Source organism: Limulus polyphemus, unplaced genomic scaffold (genome assembly GCF_000517525.1).
Source record: "Limulus polyphemus unplaced genomic scaffold, Limulus_polyphemus-2.1.2 Scaffold996, whole genome shotgun sequence".
Taxonomy (NCBI): domain Eukaryota; kingdom Metazoa; phylum Arthropoda; class Merostomata; order Xiphosura; family Limulidae; genus Limulus; species Limulus polyphemus.
Genome location: NW_013666606.1, coordinates 285,788 through 306,982, shown reverse-complemented (window position 1 = coordinate 306,982; position 21,195 = coordinate 285,788). Strand labels below are relative to the sequence as shown.

Sequence of the window (21,195 nt, the reverse complement as noted above, 5' to 3'; positions counted from 1 at the left end):
TGAAACTCCTTCGTGAAATTTTCTCCAAAAGCACACATGCCCGCGCGTTTTTTTTTAAAGTTAAATTCTTTATCTCTTGAATTTCTAAACTAGCCCTTAGTAAAATTTATGAGTACCTTTACTGGCGAAACCACGATCGTAATAAATGGTGTATTTATGAAACATACAATTGTCTTGTTTTACTCAATTCTGTAATTATGGAGTTTTATTAAGTACCGACGGTTTCAAGTATCATTGTTTATATATAAAATGTCTCTAATTTAGAACACAAGTTTAAAATACACATGTTAAGTACAGACTGAAATGTTTTGTAACATTATATATATGTTTAAACAAATAACCAGAAGTGACCTTGACATTCAATTAAAGACAAGTTGGGAGAAGCTCAAGTTGGCTTGGTCGTAATAAATGAGGTATTTGTGAAACGTACAGTTGCCTTGCTTTTCCTCAATTCTATAAATAATGAATTAACTAACTATTATTGTGAAGTTTATATGTCGTATAATTTTATTTTCAAAACTCAAATTAGTTTCAGATGCTTAACGAAAAACATTTTATAAACCATTGAAACATAATTTACAAATTTCTTCAATATTCCTCCCCTCCTTTCATGAATTATGTCTTATGTTAAATGTTCGAAGCGCCTAATACATAGGGTAGAAGGGACACGTGCACCCTAAAATTTTCAGGTGGTGTTCATGCATTATTATTAACAACTAAGCTAGATCGACTTAACTACACCCTCTTCCAACAAAGTTGGGCAGTCATGCTCCATTGAATAAAAATCATTGCGTCAAGTTGCGCAGATAGTGAGCGAGTCACGTGATTGGGACAGTAAATTATCGTTACGTTATCTTTCCGGCAAAGTAGCCGTGCGTGTTGTAGGGTTTGTTCCTTGATGTAAGTTTTGTTTGTGTAGTTACTTGGGCCCAACGAACGTCCATGTGATTTAATCTTACAAAGATCAAACAAGAGTATTATAAGTGATAACATTTTAAAAAGTAGGCGAGCTTTGACGTAAGTACTGTTTAATGTATTTCTATTTTAATATTTTGAAAACCTGTTCCGAACATTTTAATCTATTGTTATAAATGTGGCATACATTGGTTATTTATCTTTGTTAGCAATACTATACAATATCGAAGTGTGTACTATGAAAAAAAAGTGGGGAACTACAGTATATGATAAGTTTCATTAATAAAATAGATAAAGTACAGTAGAAACATTATACCGCAAAAAAATAAGTTTTATTTTACTTTTCTGGATGAGGAGCTAATACTAGTCATTGGGATAAAATGTAGAATGAAATATGGGCATGAAAGATGCTACTGTGATTGTGTACAATATTTCTTTGTTCCCAAGTTTGTTTATTTGTTTTACTTTAACTTTAAGTTAACACAGTTTGGTATCTGTAAGTTAAAATACGGTTTATTGCTCTCACTAAGCTGTTGTAGATGTTGTTGAAGATGCACTGTTAAATTTCAAAGCACCTAAATGATATGTTGAGATATTCGATACTGTTAGCTTTAGATATAATATCTTAACCATTTTATTATAACTCTACACACTTGTTAGTCCAAATGGTCGGGCGTGAACTCGTGAATTCCTGGTTTACCTTGTTGACGTGATGTAAGAGAGACCGTTGAAACCCCCTACTTGGTTAGACAAGACGAGTCAAAGAGTTGACGGTCTGTCAGATCAAAAATAGGGATTCATATGTGCAGATAACCTATCGTGTATCTTTTCATGAACATTCTAAAACAAACAAAAGCTAGCCCAAACACCTTCTACTGTAATTTTGCAAGTTCCTAAAACTTGAACAACCTACGGGCTACTTATTCAACTTAAGGTGTGAAAATATTTAACTTACCAATTTCAATCGAAAGTCTACATTGAATAATTGTACTGAAAACTGAATTTAATTTAATGGAATCAGTTGAACACTAAAGGCACATTTGATATCGTAATCCTATAATTATCGGACGAAAAGTATGACTGATATATACACACACACACACACACACACACACACATACAAGCTTGGAGTCTTACTTTCGCCGGTACCACAAAAAGCAGGGTACATTACATAATGACCCACCTTACGGTTTGTGCCCCGGTGTTAGATGTTTGTATTGTGGCTGCGATTTTTTTTCTCTTCTCTCTCGTAATTTACATTTAATTATTTTTCATCTAAGGTTTACATACGCTGCATAAGATTCACGCTGTCCTTTCTTATGATCTATTGTATTCTTTAATTTTTAGCCTTTCTAAATATTATTATAAGTAAAGTATGTGGACTTACTAACTCGAAGTAACAAATTGAATATTGGTATCCATTTAACCATAACTATGGCTTTAAAGAAACTCTTGAAATGATTTTTATCTGAGCTTATTTAAACAGTGAATTTCTGGGAAACACGGCTAATGTTTCTATTTCTTAAGATCAGACTAGTATTGAGAACCAATATTTTGAGATGAACAGCATATTTTTTCCAAAGATATTGTCGTTCTTTTAATGTTGATTAGAAACATGTTAGGCGTACAAATAAAGAGTTTTTAAAAATAAGCCAGTGCAAACACTTGCACATGCTGATCTGAATGTTTTTTTTCCAATGTTTTATTAAATAGGCACTGACACAAACTGTAGGAAAACATTGATATGTGCCAAACCAATAATATAAGATTGAGTTCTTTCATTTCGTGATCAGGTTCAGCTTAGTTTTTGAAGGTTAAGAGATTCGAGATGTACCAATCAGTATTTAAAAACTTGCAACTAAGTGCTGTTTAGGGAACAAGAACATGCTAGAAAAGTACTACCCAGAAAGTGTTTTTATTATGCTATAAATTAGTTGTCTTAGATTATACATGTAAATTAGTATTTTTTTTTTATGTATATCTTTTATTGGATGTAGTTAAGACTTAAGGTGATCATTATAAAATGATTTAGAAGAATAAACTAGCAGCATCAATCCTACATATTCTTAGAAACCTATACCGTATAGGTTCACTGTGATGGACATAAAATTGAAAGTTAAAAAACTACCTTTAAAATATATACAGTTCCACTATAAAGAAAGTCTTGCCTTTGTCCAGGATTACAGATGAGATGGAATTCCCCGAAACCTGTATAACCCAGTTACAAGAGGTGAATTGATTAATACATTAATTATCATATTTCTTAAGTTTTTAATATAACTACCATATTATCTACAAATTCATTTTTAATAAATTCAACAGAAGCTTTCATGTGAATATGTTATAATTAATGCTTTATTGGACGGTTAAAATGAAAGAAAGCGACGTGAAGCTAAAAAAAATATTTTAAAAACTAAACTGAGAGCGATTCACATTGCTATTGTCTGTCTTTTTTTATTGTCTTCCTTGTTTTAAAAACGTTTGTGATAGAGCACGCAACAAATATCCCAAGAAGGTTCTAGTTTAAAGAACATTTAATTATAAATTAGAGAAATACATGCGTTGCGATTAATTTATAAAACATGGCATTGTTCACGAAATTATTTACATTTATACCCCTGTGGATTTTATCACAAAATTAATTGAAAATTACATACGTCTTGCGTGAATACAGTTACTTAGCGCTGGTAGCATGTCGTCTGTAGAATAACTTTTCCTTTTTACATTCTAGTATGCTAAGAAAGCAAACCAGCACAATGTATTTTTCTAATATGGAATACTAAATCGTAAATCATAAGTGTTTTTAAAGTATACAGTCTTTGATTGCCGCACAATACCGATAATAATAATTCGTCAAATAACGTTTTGTGGGACTTTATGTGGGAAATCTTATAGAGTATAATATTAGCTTATATGCAAGATTTGTTGTTTCTTTCTTTTCGTTGTGAAAGGATGATTCAGATTTAATATACTTTTGTACGTTACTTTATTTTCAGATTGTTATGAGAAACTTATTACAAATATTTTGTTAGTAATATGAGTTTAATATACTTCGTATGTTACCATTTAAAAATGGAAATTAAAAAAAAACATACATTGTTAACGTTAACTAAAACACATCTTTGTTTAATATGACAAGAAAATACACTTAGGCAAACTACACAATTTTAAGATTATCTCGGACAATAAATGTCTTACTTTTGTAAAGTGAACAACATGAATCTTCATTCAGCACGACATTGAGTAATGTGTAATGTAGGATATATGAATTTAAATAAAAAATTAAGTGTGTATTACTTCTAGAGTACATCTGAAAACAGACCTAACATCTGGTGTACAAGACATGCATTTTGAAGATTAGTTTTGAGACAGTAGATTAATAATCGCTATAATAACTCGCATGTAAAATTATTACACTATTCTATCGCAGAAATAAAATAATGTTTGGTAATATAGTTATTCTTAACTTTTAACTGGCTTGGATTTTATAAATTTGTTTCAAAGACACTGAAAATACGCCTACCGTATTAGAATAGAATGAACAACAATAATAAAATGTTTAAGATCTGTTTCTTAGTGCTTATGTATCGAAAATTTAAAAGAACGATTTAATAAACACGGAACAGTTTTATAAAGACGCAAATTTACATCTTTTTCTTTTGCAGATGTAGATGTTTATCATGAGAGTTATTAATCTAATTTTGTGCAGTTAACGTTGTAGCTCGAGAACCCTAAAAGTTCCTTAATTTCAGAATCTAAACTATTCTTTATAGCGCTGTTTAAAATAATAGTTTGTTGCTTTGAGTGGAAAACTGGCGTATTTGTTGGCTAACTTACTTTCGTATTTGTGGGGTAATCAATTATTAGGTCAAGACAGAAATAAAATAAAAGAAACTGGTTACATTCACCAATAAGTTGAGTGTTACACGGCTTCTCCTGTTTTCCAGTGCTTATGTAAATAATAATAATCTAAATTATTCCAGAATAAGTAAGTGAAGAGGTTTTATGTAGTATGCTAATACTGTTAATTGAGAACATGGTAAATGGAATACGAACAAATTAGTTTCAAATGAATTAATATCAGTTTTTAAATACGGTAATGAATGGGCATTAAGGTTTTTCCATAAATATTGTTGGATATATTGGGGAAGATCTTAATAACTAAATACTGTAATAAAACAATGGGTAACAATCATCCTTGAGTGGATGTAATTATTAGATATTTGAATCTTTTATACTGGCAATTCAACGTCAGTACATTAACTAGGACGCTTTACTAACTAAGCGAAGGATATTCCAACACAAACTAAGAGGTAAATTAGAAGTTATTTAATTTATTTATTTAAGTATTTGTTTGAAAAAATTGTAAACTTTCTTTTGCTATCGATTTTTTCAGTTATGAGAAGTTAGTTCCCAAAGAGAAACGGAGTAGATTATATGCGATTCAAAAATTGAATCTTGGAAAATGTCCTGTCTTCGGATGGTATATTTTGTAGTATTAGAACCTAGCTATAAATATTTAAACGTTTTTATCTTCATTTTGAAATTCTAATGTATAGCGTATTTTATTTAAGAATGTTTTTGTTATAATTACAATTAAGTGTATTTCGTATAAAAATTACATTGAGTTTAAGCGCACCATGGCTGATTTGTTTGTCGCGTAAGTTTGTGAGTTTTCGAATATTTTAAGCACTAGTTTGCCAGTTTTTGTGCATAGTTGCTGCTGAAATCCTATTTTCAGAGTTGCGAATTTTCGTTATTCTATCCTAGGTTTTTATAGAAGAAATCAAGCTTTAAATGCGATTGTATTTTGACCAATCACCATGGCCGCTGCAGGAACTGGTTATTTAACTGAAGGTAGGAGGAGGATTTTAAAGTACAGTTGAAGTTTACACGTGTCTCAGTCGGATTAGAATTATATAGCATTTATTCGTGAGTTTAAATACAGGGTTAAAGGTGTATACAAAGAGGAATAAAGAACGATCAGTGTTGTAAAGGGTTTTTATATAGATATCTTATCGTGACACAAAATACACGAGAAATAACTTAATCTACGGTACACTTGTACAATCATAAAATATCCTGTAATATCCTGCATATAAATTTTAATCTACAGTGTTTAATACTATTAATACAAAATTAATAGTAACATACAATAAGCATTCGTTTGTAATCAGATTTCTCCCATATATAGAAACAATCGTGGATCCAATGTGTGCCCATTCTGTGAATTCGTACTAAACCTCAAAACAATAATTAACTATTTATGGGCTTTGCTGTGTTCGTTATCTTCTTTCTACTGTCACACAGCATGACTCTGATTTATATTCTACATAAAGGTGTTTGATAAAGTTGTGTAAAAAAAATATTAAAAAAAGCGTAGTACCAAAACCGTAGATTTACCGTGTAGGATGTAGCAGCAAAGTAGTGATAAAAGAAAGTTTTTCTAATAAAACGGTTTTACTCTATTCACTAATACAAAGTCAACACAGTTTATCATCAAGCGCGTACCTTCAGAACCAATGACAATAACTTTCTGTGTTCCAACCACATTCATCATGATTCAGCCACATAAATACCATAAATAGAATTTAAGAAATCGGAATTATTTCCCCGGAAACATGTATATATATATATATAACGTGTTTACTGACATTGTTAACTTTTGAAAATGTAAATTGTATTCGATAAATTCATACAAAAGAAATTTAGCAGACAAACGTGGAGATGGACTGTAAATTAATATGAACGCTTCATGTTATGTTGTATTCGAGTATTACAACATGAAACCATGCGCTTCTTTTCACTAGGTATTTTTGTAAAACAAATAAACAAATTAATCGTGCAATAAACTAGAATTTATATGAACTCTACCTAGTTTTTATTATTCATATTAAAGACAATTAAGCGCAAACATAGCTGTTAAACTTTCTCAATTGAAAAGTTGATTAATCCCATGCGTTTCTACATGAATCAAAAATAATTGTTTCATAACGATTAGTTTAGAATTACAAAGATCGGATGGTATTAGACCAGAGATATTGTGTATTCTACTGACTGGGGTGAACAGCGTTAATCTTAGATGTACTGGACTGTTCGTATCATTGAGGTAAAGGAAAATCCGGAAAAGTGTGATAGCTTTTAACTGAATATACTGAAATATTAATAATTATATTCCAAACTCGTATCCAAAACATCGAATTTTTTTGTATTTAGGTGCTATTTGTTTCACAGTGAAGAGAATTCAGATTCAGTTTCGGGGATTCTGTAAAGCTTTAAGTAACAGGGTTGAATGATAAAATCTATAATGGAAAGTCGTAAAGCCAAATCTTATGGCGCACGATGCGGTCGTTCCATAAAAAGCAAACACTGAAGGAACTTAGGAAACAATTGTTGACTTCTTGATAAGTCAACTTTTAGGGTGAAAACCTTCTTTTATATGAAATCCCACTCTTCTAAAGAAACATCAATAAAATATCAATTATTAGCTTATGTCTGATCTATTGAAAGAAGAAGAAACGAACTACAGATTATAAGGAAATTTACTTTTAGCGAAAGTCTTGGTAACATTCCAACGATGCTTGGCATTTTGCCAAGATGTGGTTATCCTGAGTTATATATAATAAGAATTCTGTGATAAGAAAAATCAATACATTTTGTGTAACATGGTTAGTTCTTCATGGGGATGATAGTTTCTTTTCACTGTAAAACTACCCTATAAATCACGTTTTCTTAAGAGTTTTTAGTAAAGTTGTTAAAATTAACCTTACAAATTAATTAATTTTTTATATTTTAAAATAAACTTGCTACAAAGTTACTTTGCTAGTAATGTGAGGTGTTTCATATGTTAACTACAAAATTGCAAGTTTAACATTTAATGAACCATATACCATGAGAACTTGTAAGGAAAAGGTGCAGTAAATTTAGACCAAGGGTCTGGTAACTATCAGAAGGCCCCGGCAAGTTCCAGGGGACGAAGCCCCCTGAAACTTGAAGGTTTTTAGCAGTCAGGGAAGTACAAATATATTTCTATAAGACTGCACACCTTTTTGAACTGCAAATGAAATAATGATGCAAAAAATAGAATGCACGATACCACAAAAAAAAAGTAGTCTTAACTATTCACAATATAAAGGTTTGTTAAATGGACCCCATTGTTTTATCATTGAGTAGCTTACATGCCACATAATGTGCATGCAGAAATTTCTGGCTATGTCCAAATCTTTAAAGAGTGATTAGTTAACGATCATTTTAGCCGAAAGAGAGGAAACATTATAGAACCATACCATACAAGAGTCTTAAAAAGGCGATATTGGCTGTTTATTTGTATATTCTTCTCAGAAAACAAAGGATTATCTCTTCTTTCGCGAGTGTACAAGAATCTCAATGTTTGAAACAGACAAGAACTAACCTGTATATTGCTGTTATTGCGACTAACGAGAAATCTTATTTTCTTTATGTTGCTAATCATTTATTTTAAATATAACTTTCAACAATCAGTGTTACGAACAATCCTAACTAAAGAATTTTTAAATTCTGAAACTTAGCATGAAACACTTCCTACGGACTTTTCTGTAGAAAATCAGTAGCGGTTTTAAAAGGAAAACTTCCCTACATATTCCGACCGCTCTGCCATTTCTTTTTCTTCAGTAAGTTACAACGATGTGTAAGCTATCCTTCCAGTCTAATCGCTCACCAAGCGTCTTAACAAATATTTATCCATTTCCAGACCTTTCACGCTTCTACTTCAATGTCATCTGCCAGCAAGTCAAGGCGTTAACATGAAAATTAAGGATTACGGCAGAAGGAAAACTAACGCTAAGAATAAAAAAAAACAACTAAAGCCCAATATCGTAGGTTAGTACGAAAAACAAATATCGGACAGATTAAAAATGTTTCGAACGTTTAGCAAGTTTGTGTATTTTTACGTACCAGTTTTGTACTTGTAGCTTAAATGCTTAAGCATATTTCAAAATTAACAAATTGTGCGATTACATTTTGCCCAAATGAACACTAAAAATAACTCAAAACATCGGAAATAAACTTTTACAATCAAATTACATAGACGTGCACATTAATTATCCGGAGTATAATTAATAGTAACTTTAGGCTTACATTTATTAACTCAGCATAGTAAATTCTCTACGCCCTCTATGAAATAAAACAGCTGAGTTTTCCCAGTTAACTATATAATCGAGCAATATATGCTAACAACATAGATTTGTATTTCCATAATTTGTCTTCTAATTTTTGTGATCCGAAGAACTTGTTATTAGGTTAAGCAGTTTGCGGAAATGCTACTTCAACTAATAATTAGTTTGTGTTCGTTTATTTGCGACATATTGTAAAACATTTTGATTGACTTAGGCCAGAATTAGTGTATATGGTTATTGTGAACCAAGAACCAAATAAACTGAAAATTACACTACATTAAAGTACAGTTACTGATGTAGGTTAGTGACTATCGCTATAATTATGAATTTGAAAAGGACGAGCGCCAAGGTGGGAAACACTTTTATTTTAAAACTGCCTAGTTGCTTGTCTTAAACAATATAACTATAAATATAACATTTAACAAAAAGAACGATCTATGGTAGAGTATGATCTTAAATCTGATCTGCGTCAAATATATTATTTGGAATAACATGTTAATGACGAGGCTTTTACGGAGGTCTTCTTGTTAAGGGCGCAAAGTCGCCTTATTTACAAATATTATTAGTTTATTCAAAAATTACAACTTACATTAGTTTGCACAACAGTTCCCGAATCAAACTGAAGTTCTATCTCTTCCACTACATAACACGAAGTTTAACATGTATTGTATAACATGTCTTGCTAACAACAGTTAACACTAAACTTAATGAATAACTGTACAGAAACTATGAAGAACGTAAACAAATTCTCTGAAAGCTTTAAAACGAAACCTAAGAAAAAAATATTTTGGAGGTTCGCTTTTAAAACCGACATTTAAGAGGACTTTGATATTAAAAGTTTAAGTTAAAAAAAAAAACAACTAGAAAATGTGGTGTCTAACTATGCCAGAAACTATCACGACAATGTCACAGGTCGGCGGGAATTAATAACATAAATACAAAGCCATTCAACTAATATTTTACACCAAAAATTGCATTATTTTAACAATGGTTCATAGAAATAACTTGTATATTTATAATTTGATATGCCACTACATAACACGAAGTAGAACAGGTCGAACACAGTAATTTTAAAATAATTGTAGAGTAGTTAACCAGTTTAGAGAATCAAAAGTGGGAAATATTAAAACGCATAAAAACGGCTAATAATTTGAATATAACGTCGTTTAATCGTCGAAACTCTCTGGAATATAGTTTATCCTAGATAAAGAAAAGAAGTGGCTCGAATTTTGACAACCATTATTGTTTTTTAAATCATTATACAAATACATTTGCTGTAATTAAGTTGAACACCATACATTGCATTGATTTACACACATTGGGTTTGAGTAAATCTATCGGGGACCTTGGGTATTATATTCATTGGGTCATATTTACGACTTGTGTAAGTAAGTGTAGTGTTTGGATCACTTGATCAAGTAGCTGTTCTAAGTACTTATTTCAATTACAAAATTGTCAGTTAATACATATACCTATTTCATAAGATGATGTAATATTAACTTCGTCACTAGCTGAATTATATCAATAATAAAAATAAGGGGGAGATTATTATGAAACTTCATTATGACTTTTTGTTTATTGGTACCTCGCAAAGACAGCTTTAAGTTTGAGGGTTTAGTGTAGTTTCCATCTGGAACTACTCGAGAATGTGATGTTTCTCGTCTACATGTTTGTGAAGTTTGAAGTATCAGAACCAGTTACCATTATTGATCGTGTGTTCATTTTCATAGCTAATGTTCATTTTGCACTACAATAAAAAATGTTTATTCTTGAACTGGCAAATAATGCTTTACGAACCTGTTAATAGTAACGCTGTGCACAGTAATGTTTTTTTTTTTTTACATTTACTATATTTCCCACTCTTAAACAATACTTGTGTATACATGCGTGTATTAATAAAGAGAGAGAGTTAGCATTAGTTGTAAAAGTAAAAATGTGTAAAGCTCAAATGTTCATTCGTGACTAAAACGGAACAGGCACTCGGCTCTCATTCCGCTCTGGTGGGGAAAGAAAGGTCTAGGGACATTTGGCAAACTTCCAATAGTGTAATGTGTCCTTCATAATTATATCGTTGTTGGTGTTAAATAAGATGTTGACAATTCGGGAGTAATTAACTGAAATACGTATGTAGTTAATGTACAAATAATAATAGTGTTACTGAAATTAGTAGAATGGATAAAGATTGATATTTGAGGAGTTTATAGGTTTGAGGATTAATTTAATGATAATGTTTAAAATACATTCTGTGTAGCTTAGAGAAGGCGATGCAATTTTGAAATTAACAAAATATAGACTTGTTGCTATTAATCTATCTTTTTAGGTATAACCAAAGCTTACAAGATGGCGAATAAAATTTACCCAAATCTAACGCTGCAATACCGTTTTCAAACATTTAATGAGACGAAACACGAAATATTTAGACCAAATTTGACACCTAATTGTCGGTTGTAAGATTTATCAGCGTACAGAATTTGAAAGAAAAAATCCATGAAAGTTAACTATGTTTTTCTATCAAATAAAGTTTTCGTACTTTTGATGCGAAGAAAAAAATAGGAAGAACTTCAATTAAAATTGGAGATTTTATATCTCGTGTATTTCTTAATAGATTACCTTGAAATTTGGTATGTGAAGTAAGGGTCCAGTAGATCACATCCACTGAAAATGTGTGACAGTTTGTATTATCGAAGTCCAAGCTACAGAAAGTGGAAAATCTCTGAACTATCACTCCTGTTAACAACACTGTGTGTCCTGCAGGTTGTTTTGACCGCACGACACACTACAGTGTGCCTTGATGTATTCTCTGAAGAGCACTGAATATAGCGTTTTAAGATTTTTATGTTTTATGTATACAAACGGCTGTGTATATGTATGCATATATTGTTAGAGGCTTAGTGCTTCGCACCCCAAAATTTATTGAAGCGAGTGCTGCTGGGAATTGACTTATTGAAACAGTTTTCAGCAATGCCAGAAACCTTGTTTTACATGAAATCAGTACTACAGATGTAGAAATACATTGTGTAACATTCAGTAGATTTAGAATAATTATTTTAAAAAATTCTTTGTCTTTCGAAGGATATTTCTTGGATCTTCAAAGGTTCCAAAAATCACAGCCACTACTACGCATGTGTGAATTTTCCTGTTAAATCACCGCAAGCAACAGGAATTGGTTTAATTAATCTCTAAGGCTAAATGCTTAATACTCGTTCCTTTTTTAAATTAATAAATATTTTATTTGCTGCAGTGTAAAAAAAGGGACCGTAACCTACCGGTCCCCAGGAACTATTTTTGTTGAAGATTTTACTTGTGATTAATTACTTGTTTCTTGGTACGTTCTTTATCACCATTTTCAATGATTTGAATACAAAGTGATTTGTTATCACTTCTTTTATGTAATTGATTATCGCATTTTTGTAATATCCTGGAGATTTAGTTGTATTAGATATGGGAATATTTATTGGTATATGTTGTTGTAAAAAGTAGCTTATTGGAAATTTTGGCGTTTAATTGGTCATTTTAAAATGTTCTAATGTAGGTTCAGAGGTAATTGAATGTAAACTTTTGTCTGGTTGTAACATAAACTTCTTTACGTTGCTTCAACTTGACAACTGAAACATTGATAGCGTTCTCATTTTTTCCCATGTAAGTTATAAACAGTTCTCTTCCTTGATATAGATACTCTCATGTTCAGCTCAGACTAATTTTAAACCTACCCTTCACCTTTTATAATTTACTTCATTATATAAAGATCGAATACTGGTAATCCTACGTTCATTGCTCTTATATAAAGTTCATGTGTGGTGAGTGTTAGGTCACAGAAACAAAACCACTTAAAAACTAATCCAGTAAGGCCGGCCATCCATTACTCAGACCCAGTCACTCGGCTATCCTTTCACATGCAGAAACCACAGGTCACGTCGTTTCGTATAATAATAAAACTGCACACAACCTTAAGAGGGTTGATATTTTGTCACTCCCACTTTCAAAAATATGTTGACACAATACGCTCTCTATATAAAAAATGTATAATTTCTTTCTGTGGAAGAATTATCACAACCGATTGCGAAATATTTGTTTAAAAAGCTTCGTCCAAAGCTGTACGAAGGATCAATTATCTTATGGTGACCAGATTTCCAAGCCAAAAAACTAAGACAGGCTAGCCCTTGCCTCTAATTTTGAAATGGTTATTACAACTTTGAAATAACTCATCGTTTATTTAATTTGCTTCAAATTTATTGAACTGTTCCACAAAATTTCCAAATATATTAACATTGGCATTGTTTTTGAAATCATTTCAACTACTTTTTTTTTGGTGATAGACACAAAACAAATGAGCAAAAATAATTAAATTATACATTCAAGAAATGTTTATTTATGCACTTTATTCAATTCATCTTAAAATAGGCTACTTCATACCTGGATTTATTTAAGAATCCGTTACATTTTCAAGCATACTACTTTTAGGTTTTAGCATTACTTTCAAACTTCTTCGACATATTTTTGTGAAGAATGAATGGAAGGTAGAAATTCTTTCTTCCCTAGTCATAAAATTCCTTACATGACTGTGTAAAGTGTGTTTTGAACACGAGCACTGCCTTAATTGCTCTACATTCAGACCTGTCCAGACCTGGGTTTTCCTACCAATCACAGACGGAACTTTCGAGAGAGTTTAGCGATAGGAGTGTCCGTGTTATAACAATGAGCAAGTCAAACAGACCTATTACATTCGTGATTTGATGTGACTGACGGTTTGATGTCTTTATCATAAAATCGGGCCGATTTATGCGCCCCGAGAAAAGTTCTCGGGATACTGGGAAAAGCTACTCAAAAACGGGACTGTTGCGACGAAATCGGGACGTGTGATGACCTTAGATTATCTGCACTTAGCCGCCGCTCATTTTCAGCTGATAGACTAAAAGGAAGGCAGCAACATCTACCGCCAATTCTTTGGCTACTCATACCTGCCCGAATAGTGAGATTTTACCGTCACTCTTGTAGCTCATCCACTTCACCAAAAGTACCAGCGCGATTTTGAGATAACGGGACGTAAACTGACAAATCCTTGGATTCGCAGACCGTACACGCTGACCATCAAGACACACCCGGTCCACCTACTTGGGAATACTCCTAATTCTGTAAAATGTTTAAAGTAATTATTTCATTCCTTATATATCAACCTTATACAATGTCATTTCCTTAATAAACAGCTGTGTGGAATTATTTTCGAACATAATTGGTTTAACAACTTGAATATTAATAGATAAGTAGAAAAAACACACACCAGTAAAACAAAATTTTAGTAACATACATTCAGCACTAAGTAGAGGAAAGTAATGGTAAACAGGAAAAAAAAATAATAATAAAACGTTATGAAAAGCAAACTGAAGCTTTCTGCCAATAAAGATATAATGTCAAAAGGGAGTTCAAATTTTCCGCTATTAAAGATGAAATATCTTAGGATGTAGGGCACATTTCCATAGAATTTCAATGAAATTAATCAGTTTTCCTTTGATAAATTCTAATCGCTAAATATACAAGAAAATGTTACATCTTTTTTTAAAAAATGCCAAGTGATTTACTGTTTGGACTTATTTCGCGAGATACTCGTATCGATCGTAAACATTAATTTTTATATAATTTTTGCAGTGTCTGGTCTGTGTACATTGTAACCATAGATCTCAACAATCGTCATCCCATTAATCACGCCAAACATGAGAGTGCTGCTTTAATTTCTGTTGCTAAGGGTGAAGTTAAAACTAAGTTGTTTATTTGATTGGTAGATCTTAGTTTAGATCCAATGCTCTGGGGTACATGTATGTACTGTATAACAGTGTAAAACAATATTTCGTTATGAAAAAAAAACTTTTAATAATCATAGTATTAGAAAAAATCTCGTAATGCATAAGTATAAATTCGCAACTTCTGAATTGTTTCTGTAAAATGCAGCACTATTTTTGATTAAAGTATTTTTTTCATTTGTTTAGGTGAAATAGTTTTCGCAGTCACTAAGTGTTTTTTTTTTTTTATTTCGGGTTTTGACCATTTTGATATTAAGGCTTAAAACTGGTTGGGTCCTCCATAATGAATTTTACTTGCTCACTGCCAGATGATTTACTCTGTAAGGAATGGATCAGAACAGTCACGGACCATTTTTTCTTGCGAACTTTTTATGCATAATGAAGTCTGTAAAAAAAAAACGCCGTGAAGCAACTAATGTTAAAAACAGAGATGATGATGATATAAAAACAAAAAGCTATTTTTCAATATAAAGAGTTGAGCATGGCAGTATATTCCTGTAAAACATGTTATTGCATACACTTGATCAAAGTTAAAAGTAAGCTTAAAGAAGTGGTTCTTATACTGTTTCATCTATCAACCTCTACCTCCCGAGAAGTTTGTGAAATACAAAAAAAAAAAAAATCTTTGAAAAGTAGTAATTAAAAATAATTGTTATATTAAAGACTTGGAATATGACTTCAACTTAGCTTCGTAGTTTGGATAATACGTCCATATAAATGACACTACCAATGAAAAGCTCTATTCAAATAATTGTTTGCCAGAATATGCAATAGTGAAACATGAACATAAGTATTGTTATACATCTTACTTGAGGAAAGTAACTTTACCCTTATGGTTGTTTTATTTCCTTAGTTTCCAATGTGTAAGTACCACTCTCCAACGGACTAGTTGCATGAACTACTCACTGAACCATTTGAATAAGTCATTTTGAGGAAATATTTATGGAGGCTATTTAGAAATATTTGTATGAATATGCCTAGGGTAATAAACAGAATACAACAAATAAACATTATATTTCATCATATTTAAAAAGATTTCGCTTTGGTAACATTATCAAAATGCTTTATTTAGTTTTTTACAAAATTAGAAAACATATAACGAAATATTTTAATCAAAATAGTAAAAGATGGTATATTTTGACAGTATCTCACTCCCTCAACGGAAACGCCCTTTCAACATTACATTCTGCTAGTGACGCCTCTTTTAATCCAATGGTCTCTTCTAATAATCAACGTCAAACACCAGAGGGCAGTATTGGTCTTAAGCGGCGAATAGGCTTGATGAGTGGAGCGTCTCTTATTGTTGGAACAATGATTGGTAACTGTTTAAATATTTTTGCACATCATTGTGTTCACATTAAAAAAAAAAAAATAATCGTGGCTCTATTTATGACAAATCTTTATTCTTGAGCTAAAACATTTGGTAGGTTTGTTTGTATCTTCGTCAAAGCTTGTTAAACCACAAGGGGTGAATTATGAGAAACAATATTAATAAAAAGAAAATGTATACTTCGATAATAGTCCTAAAATTTTAATTCTTTGTAAATATATTCATTTATGACTTCAAAATATCTTGCTTGTTGTAATTACTATTTATGCTTAGATACAGAATAGCTAACAGTAGTGAAGAATTTGTAAATAGATTTTACATACAACTTTTTTTTTAATTATTTGGATTTAGACTTTTTGATGACACTCCAGGAAATATTAATCGATATTATTGTTTGACAGTTGTTTATTTCTGAATTTCGCACAGTTAAAAGCAACTAAATATTTCAGTGTTCATAAAATCGTAATGGATAAAATAACGTAAATATAATGTTTTTTTTATTCAAAATAATTATGAAAAAAATTATTCTGTTATGGAAACAACGACAGGCAACTTACTTGGCTTAGTGTATGCGGTAATTAGTTATTTCTTCTTGACGTGAAATAATTTTTTTATTGCTTTTGATAAATCTGTAGTTCTTTTGATCATTGAAAATTCTTGGTTAACTATTTTTATCGAGAAATTTTTACATTTTTAAAATAAATTAAATTACGTTACCACGCAACTTCTGGCTGAAAATCTTTGCTCGTTTTTGCAATATGCTATATTCATAGAAACAGTTCCAAATTAATCATTTTTATTTATTTTTTAATTAAAGCAATATCATGGTCGAGAAACACTAAATTTTTTCAAGCTTCAAGTAAACAAAATTACACAATCAACCAATTAAGATTCTTTTTTCTTTGTATGGTTATATGGCACAAATATGGTGTAACCGGAAATGTCGCTGGCTCGTGTAGGAAGTTTGTATGACTTCGGTTTATTGGCACATATGCTCAACTGTTTGTTTTATCAATTATAGCCATAAATACGTACTCTTGCGTGTATGTGGCATACTTGGAAATTGATTTAGCTTCCGCAGTATAATCAGTCTTTATGGGTGTTATTTGGTAATATACCTTGTACGTGTACTGCTTTGGTAGACATGGCGAACTTACCAGAATGTAAATTGCTTTTACCACGAGGATTTTTCTCATCGGTTTTAAATATGTAGTCAGCGCAGTTCTTATCGCTATATTATTTTACGTTAATTATGATAAAATTCCAATTTGCTTATTTACAAGAAACTTAATTTATTTTTAAACCTTAAATACACAACTTATCCAAGACTTAATCGGATTTAATGATCAAAACGTGTTTACTGAGATTTATTTGACTTATCCAAGCTTATTTTCCACTATTTGAAATATTTTCTTACTTTAATGTATTGAAGTACACTACTAACTGTAAACCCTAGTGTTGAATCTGGTAATTATTTTATAGGTTCCGGAATATTCGTCTCTCCGAAAGGTGTTCTACAAAGATCGGGATCGGTAGGAATGAGTTTGCTTGTATGGACTGGTTGTGGGTTGTTATCACTTTTAGGTAAATATTTCTAGTCTGTAATTAATATAAATCTTTGAACTAAGTTATATTATCATGCAAGCGAAAGATGCGCTAATTGTTTATTATTCCAGGGGCTTTATGCTATGCCGAATTAGGGACAATGATAACAAAATCTGGAGCGGAGTATTCCTACCTATTAGAAGCCTTCGGCCCCATCCCAGCTTATCTCTTTTCGTGGGTTTCAGTATTCGTATTGAAGCCTTCTATGCTTGCTATTATTTGTCTCAGCTTTGGCGAGTATGTTGTAGGCCCACTTTCTGTTGGATGCTCTCCTGATCCTCTACTGGTAAAGCTTGTAACCATATTAGCTATAGGTAAGACAGAGCTTTCTACTGTAAGATATAATTTTATAATTTCCCATGAGTTATTTGGTGTAAACTGGTTTCTATGTGTTCGACGACTTGTGAAATGTACTTTGTATTTTGATTTCTCTGCCATACTATTTTATCACATCTAACTTCTCTGTAACACGTATTACATTTTTCACTTTTAGTATACTCATTTATTTTAGTTTTCCTGCAACCAACAATCTCTCATAATTTTATTGATTTTTTTTTCATTCCATTGGCTAGTGTATTTATATTAAGTCTCTCTCGCATACACAAGTTTAACATATTTGTTATTTTTTAAATACAGCCACTAATACACTTTAATTTCTTCATATGCATAAAAGTTACCACTTTTTATTTTTTACATCAAACACAATTTATTTTATTTATCGTAATTATTCTTTATAGTACAACTTATCTTGTATATTTCTTCATTTAGTTTTGTTCTGCCCCTTTACTTGTCTGTTGTTTTTCACATTATATCCATTTCTCCAGGGGCGAATAAAGGGTTAGTCAGGCCTGGAGCAAAATTTTTCTACCGGGTCTATAACGATCGCGACTAAAAACTAAGTTAAAAACAACTAAACCTCATAACGAGCCTTTTTTAGCCCCAGTATCAATCGCCTTAATCCGCTTCTACCTTTCTGGACCATGAGGTACAAAAAATGCCCACTGGTCTTTTACGTTATTCAAATGAAAATGTGCACCAGAATTGTATGGAACTTGGTTAAAATTTCTAAATAGTGTTTAGTATATGTATATATTTTGAGCTTAAATATTTCGAATTTTTGTCAAACTGTTTTGTAAAAAGAATAAAATACTTCGTTTCCTTTTAATTTTTGTATTGTTTACCAGAAAGTTGAATTTTAGATATATAAAATCGATTTGAACTTTTTTTGATATTCATTAAAACGTTTATTCTTCCGATTGAAGCAGTTAGGTATACATCATACAAGCATAGTGAGAATGCTAAAATATTTATTCGTGACCAGTGACCTCACCATTCAAAATGGCGTTACCGTTATCTATACAGATAGTAGGTGTTGTAGCACAAGTTCTTGTATTTTATGTGTGCCGTTTGAATACAATAACTGACAATATATTCAGTAGAAGAAGGATTTGGGTTATCTAAATAACTTGCCGTCGTTGCATGTCTAACTTACTATACTTGCTAAGCCTAGGTATTTAAAAATGCCTTAAACTACTAATAAAGGTTCTGCAGCATTTTGATGTTATTCAAAGCTGGCTTGTTGTGCCAAATCAGAAGTCTCCTTTATTTTTAACAATGTCTCATTTTCTGCGTTTGCTTTCAGCCCACAACACATCCTAATTAGTTAGCGTATGTTGAAAATTACTTGAATTGTTTTTAGACTTTGGACCACTTTGTTCTTTTATACGTTCCTCTAGTTTTTTGTTGTGGAACCGATATAAGCGACCTCAAATGTTGAGCAATAGTATTCATAAATTAAACAGGGTTGTTAAGGAAGAAAAAATGTTTATCCTTAAGTGATTAGTTTTGTTTTTTTAAACACACGTTTTAACTCGATTTGTGGATAACCACCTTGTAACGACGTTTAATTTCAGTCTGATTTGACTGTGGTGAACACCAGTATACAGTAGAATTAAGCGCATTGGCAGTTTTGAGACATCAGAATTTAATTGCTAAGACGTAAATTGTTTAGTCATTTTCACAATCACCCCTGAAAAAAAAAGTATATCGAAAACAATATATTTTCAAAACTGACGCAAATAATGTAAATACGGTATATCATAATTCTTTATAATAGTGTGGTATATAGCTATTTAATTGTGAATAAAGTCCATTTATGTTGGTTTGTGATATGCTGTAATATCCAACTTTCCAAGCTTATTGTAAACAATGGTGTCCATAAAAGGTAAAATAGACCTGTTGCTATTCATTGTTGAAGCTTATGTTATTATGTTGACCATTCATATAGTCGACAAAGTTCATCTAGTCTTCGTTTTTAAAAATCACAAATGTAGCATACACGTGACAGTTATACACACGTGGTTTAAACTTAGAAGCAAAGTAATTTACCAATTTTTGTTCTTGAAAACACCTTAACACATTAGCCATGATAAGAAATAAAGTTCGTGAATAAAGACTTAATATATAGACTAGCTATAAACATGGGCGCCCACAGAAATAATTTCGGGGAGGGGGGAAACCATGCATGTAGGAGATCAGCTTTTACAATGTAAGTCAACAGACTGGAAGAATGTATTGTGTATTTAAACACAAACTTACAATTTAACATAAATTACTAAAACTTTTTAGTTTAACTGCGATGTCAAGTTTACATCATAATACGAGCAATTTTTTGTGAAACGTAAGTTGGCAGATGCCCCCCTCTTGCCCCTTCTGCGGGCGTCCACAGCTATAATTACTTATCAAACCTCATATTAACTACTTTATTTGAGAATTCAATACTATGTTGTAGGGTGTAAATGTTACAAGTGAACTGTATTAAATAAAATAATTTGAACATTTAGCTACATTATAGTAGAAACAACCTATATTAGACACTATATAGGTCAATTAGGACAACCAGGTTTGAGTATCTTTAAGCCTTAGAAAAGACCTGCATGAGATCCCACTAGTATAATATTGTTATAGGCCCTGTTATTAATGGTATTTCGTTTTTCCAAATCTATTAATTATCTAATTTTCTTTTGTGATTGTATAATCTTTGATCAAGCTAGAGAACTTTACAGTGTCACTGACAATCTGTAACTTTTTCAATATAGTGTCTTCTAACTGGAATCAAAACAACTTTAATTTTATATGGTTTAGTAATAAATCTCATTAAGGATTGGAAATTATCATATTTATATATCTTTTCCTTGCTCCTGCTAAAAGGTTTTCTTCCAAACTTATATGAATGCATACTTCTAAGGTCAATGCTGCTTATGAGTTCTTAAACTACTAAAAGTTTCACAACTTGTAGAATAGATTTCAGTTCTTAAGTTGTTTTAATAATTGAACTGAGGTAATCATGAAATTCATTCTTACTCGGGGCTAAAGCTAACCTTACCCACCCACCACA

The 21,195-nt window shown here is 31.4% G+C and overlaps 1 protein-coding gene across 3 annotated transcripts in view; it reads left to right on the top strand.

Annotated features, from left to right (window-relative positions):
* Positions 1–882: 882 nt before the first annotated feature.
* LOC106461605 (b(0,+)-type amino acid transporter 1-like) overlaps positions 883–21,195 on the top strand; it is a 52,873-nt gene continuing 32,560 nt past the window's right edge. Inside the window, exons 1-5 of one of the 3 annotated variants that reach the window (XM_022388609.1) lie at positions 883–1,017; positions 5,686–5,772; positions 16,008–16,181; positions 17,676–17,777; positions 17,870–18,112. In XM_022388609.1, coding sequence (XP_022244317.1) covers positions 5,739–5,772; positions 16,008–16,181; positions 17,676–17,777; positions 17,870–18,112 — 553 coding nt within the window. In that variant the 5' untranslated portion in view covers positions 883–1,017; positions 5,686–5,738. The remainder of the gene's footprint in view (positions 1,018–5,685; positions 5,773–16,007; positions 16,182–17,675; positions 17,778–17,869; positions 18,113–21,195) is intronic. The other 2 variants (XM_013921446.2, XM_022388610.1) reach the window with 2 other exon arrangements.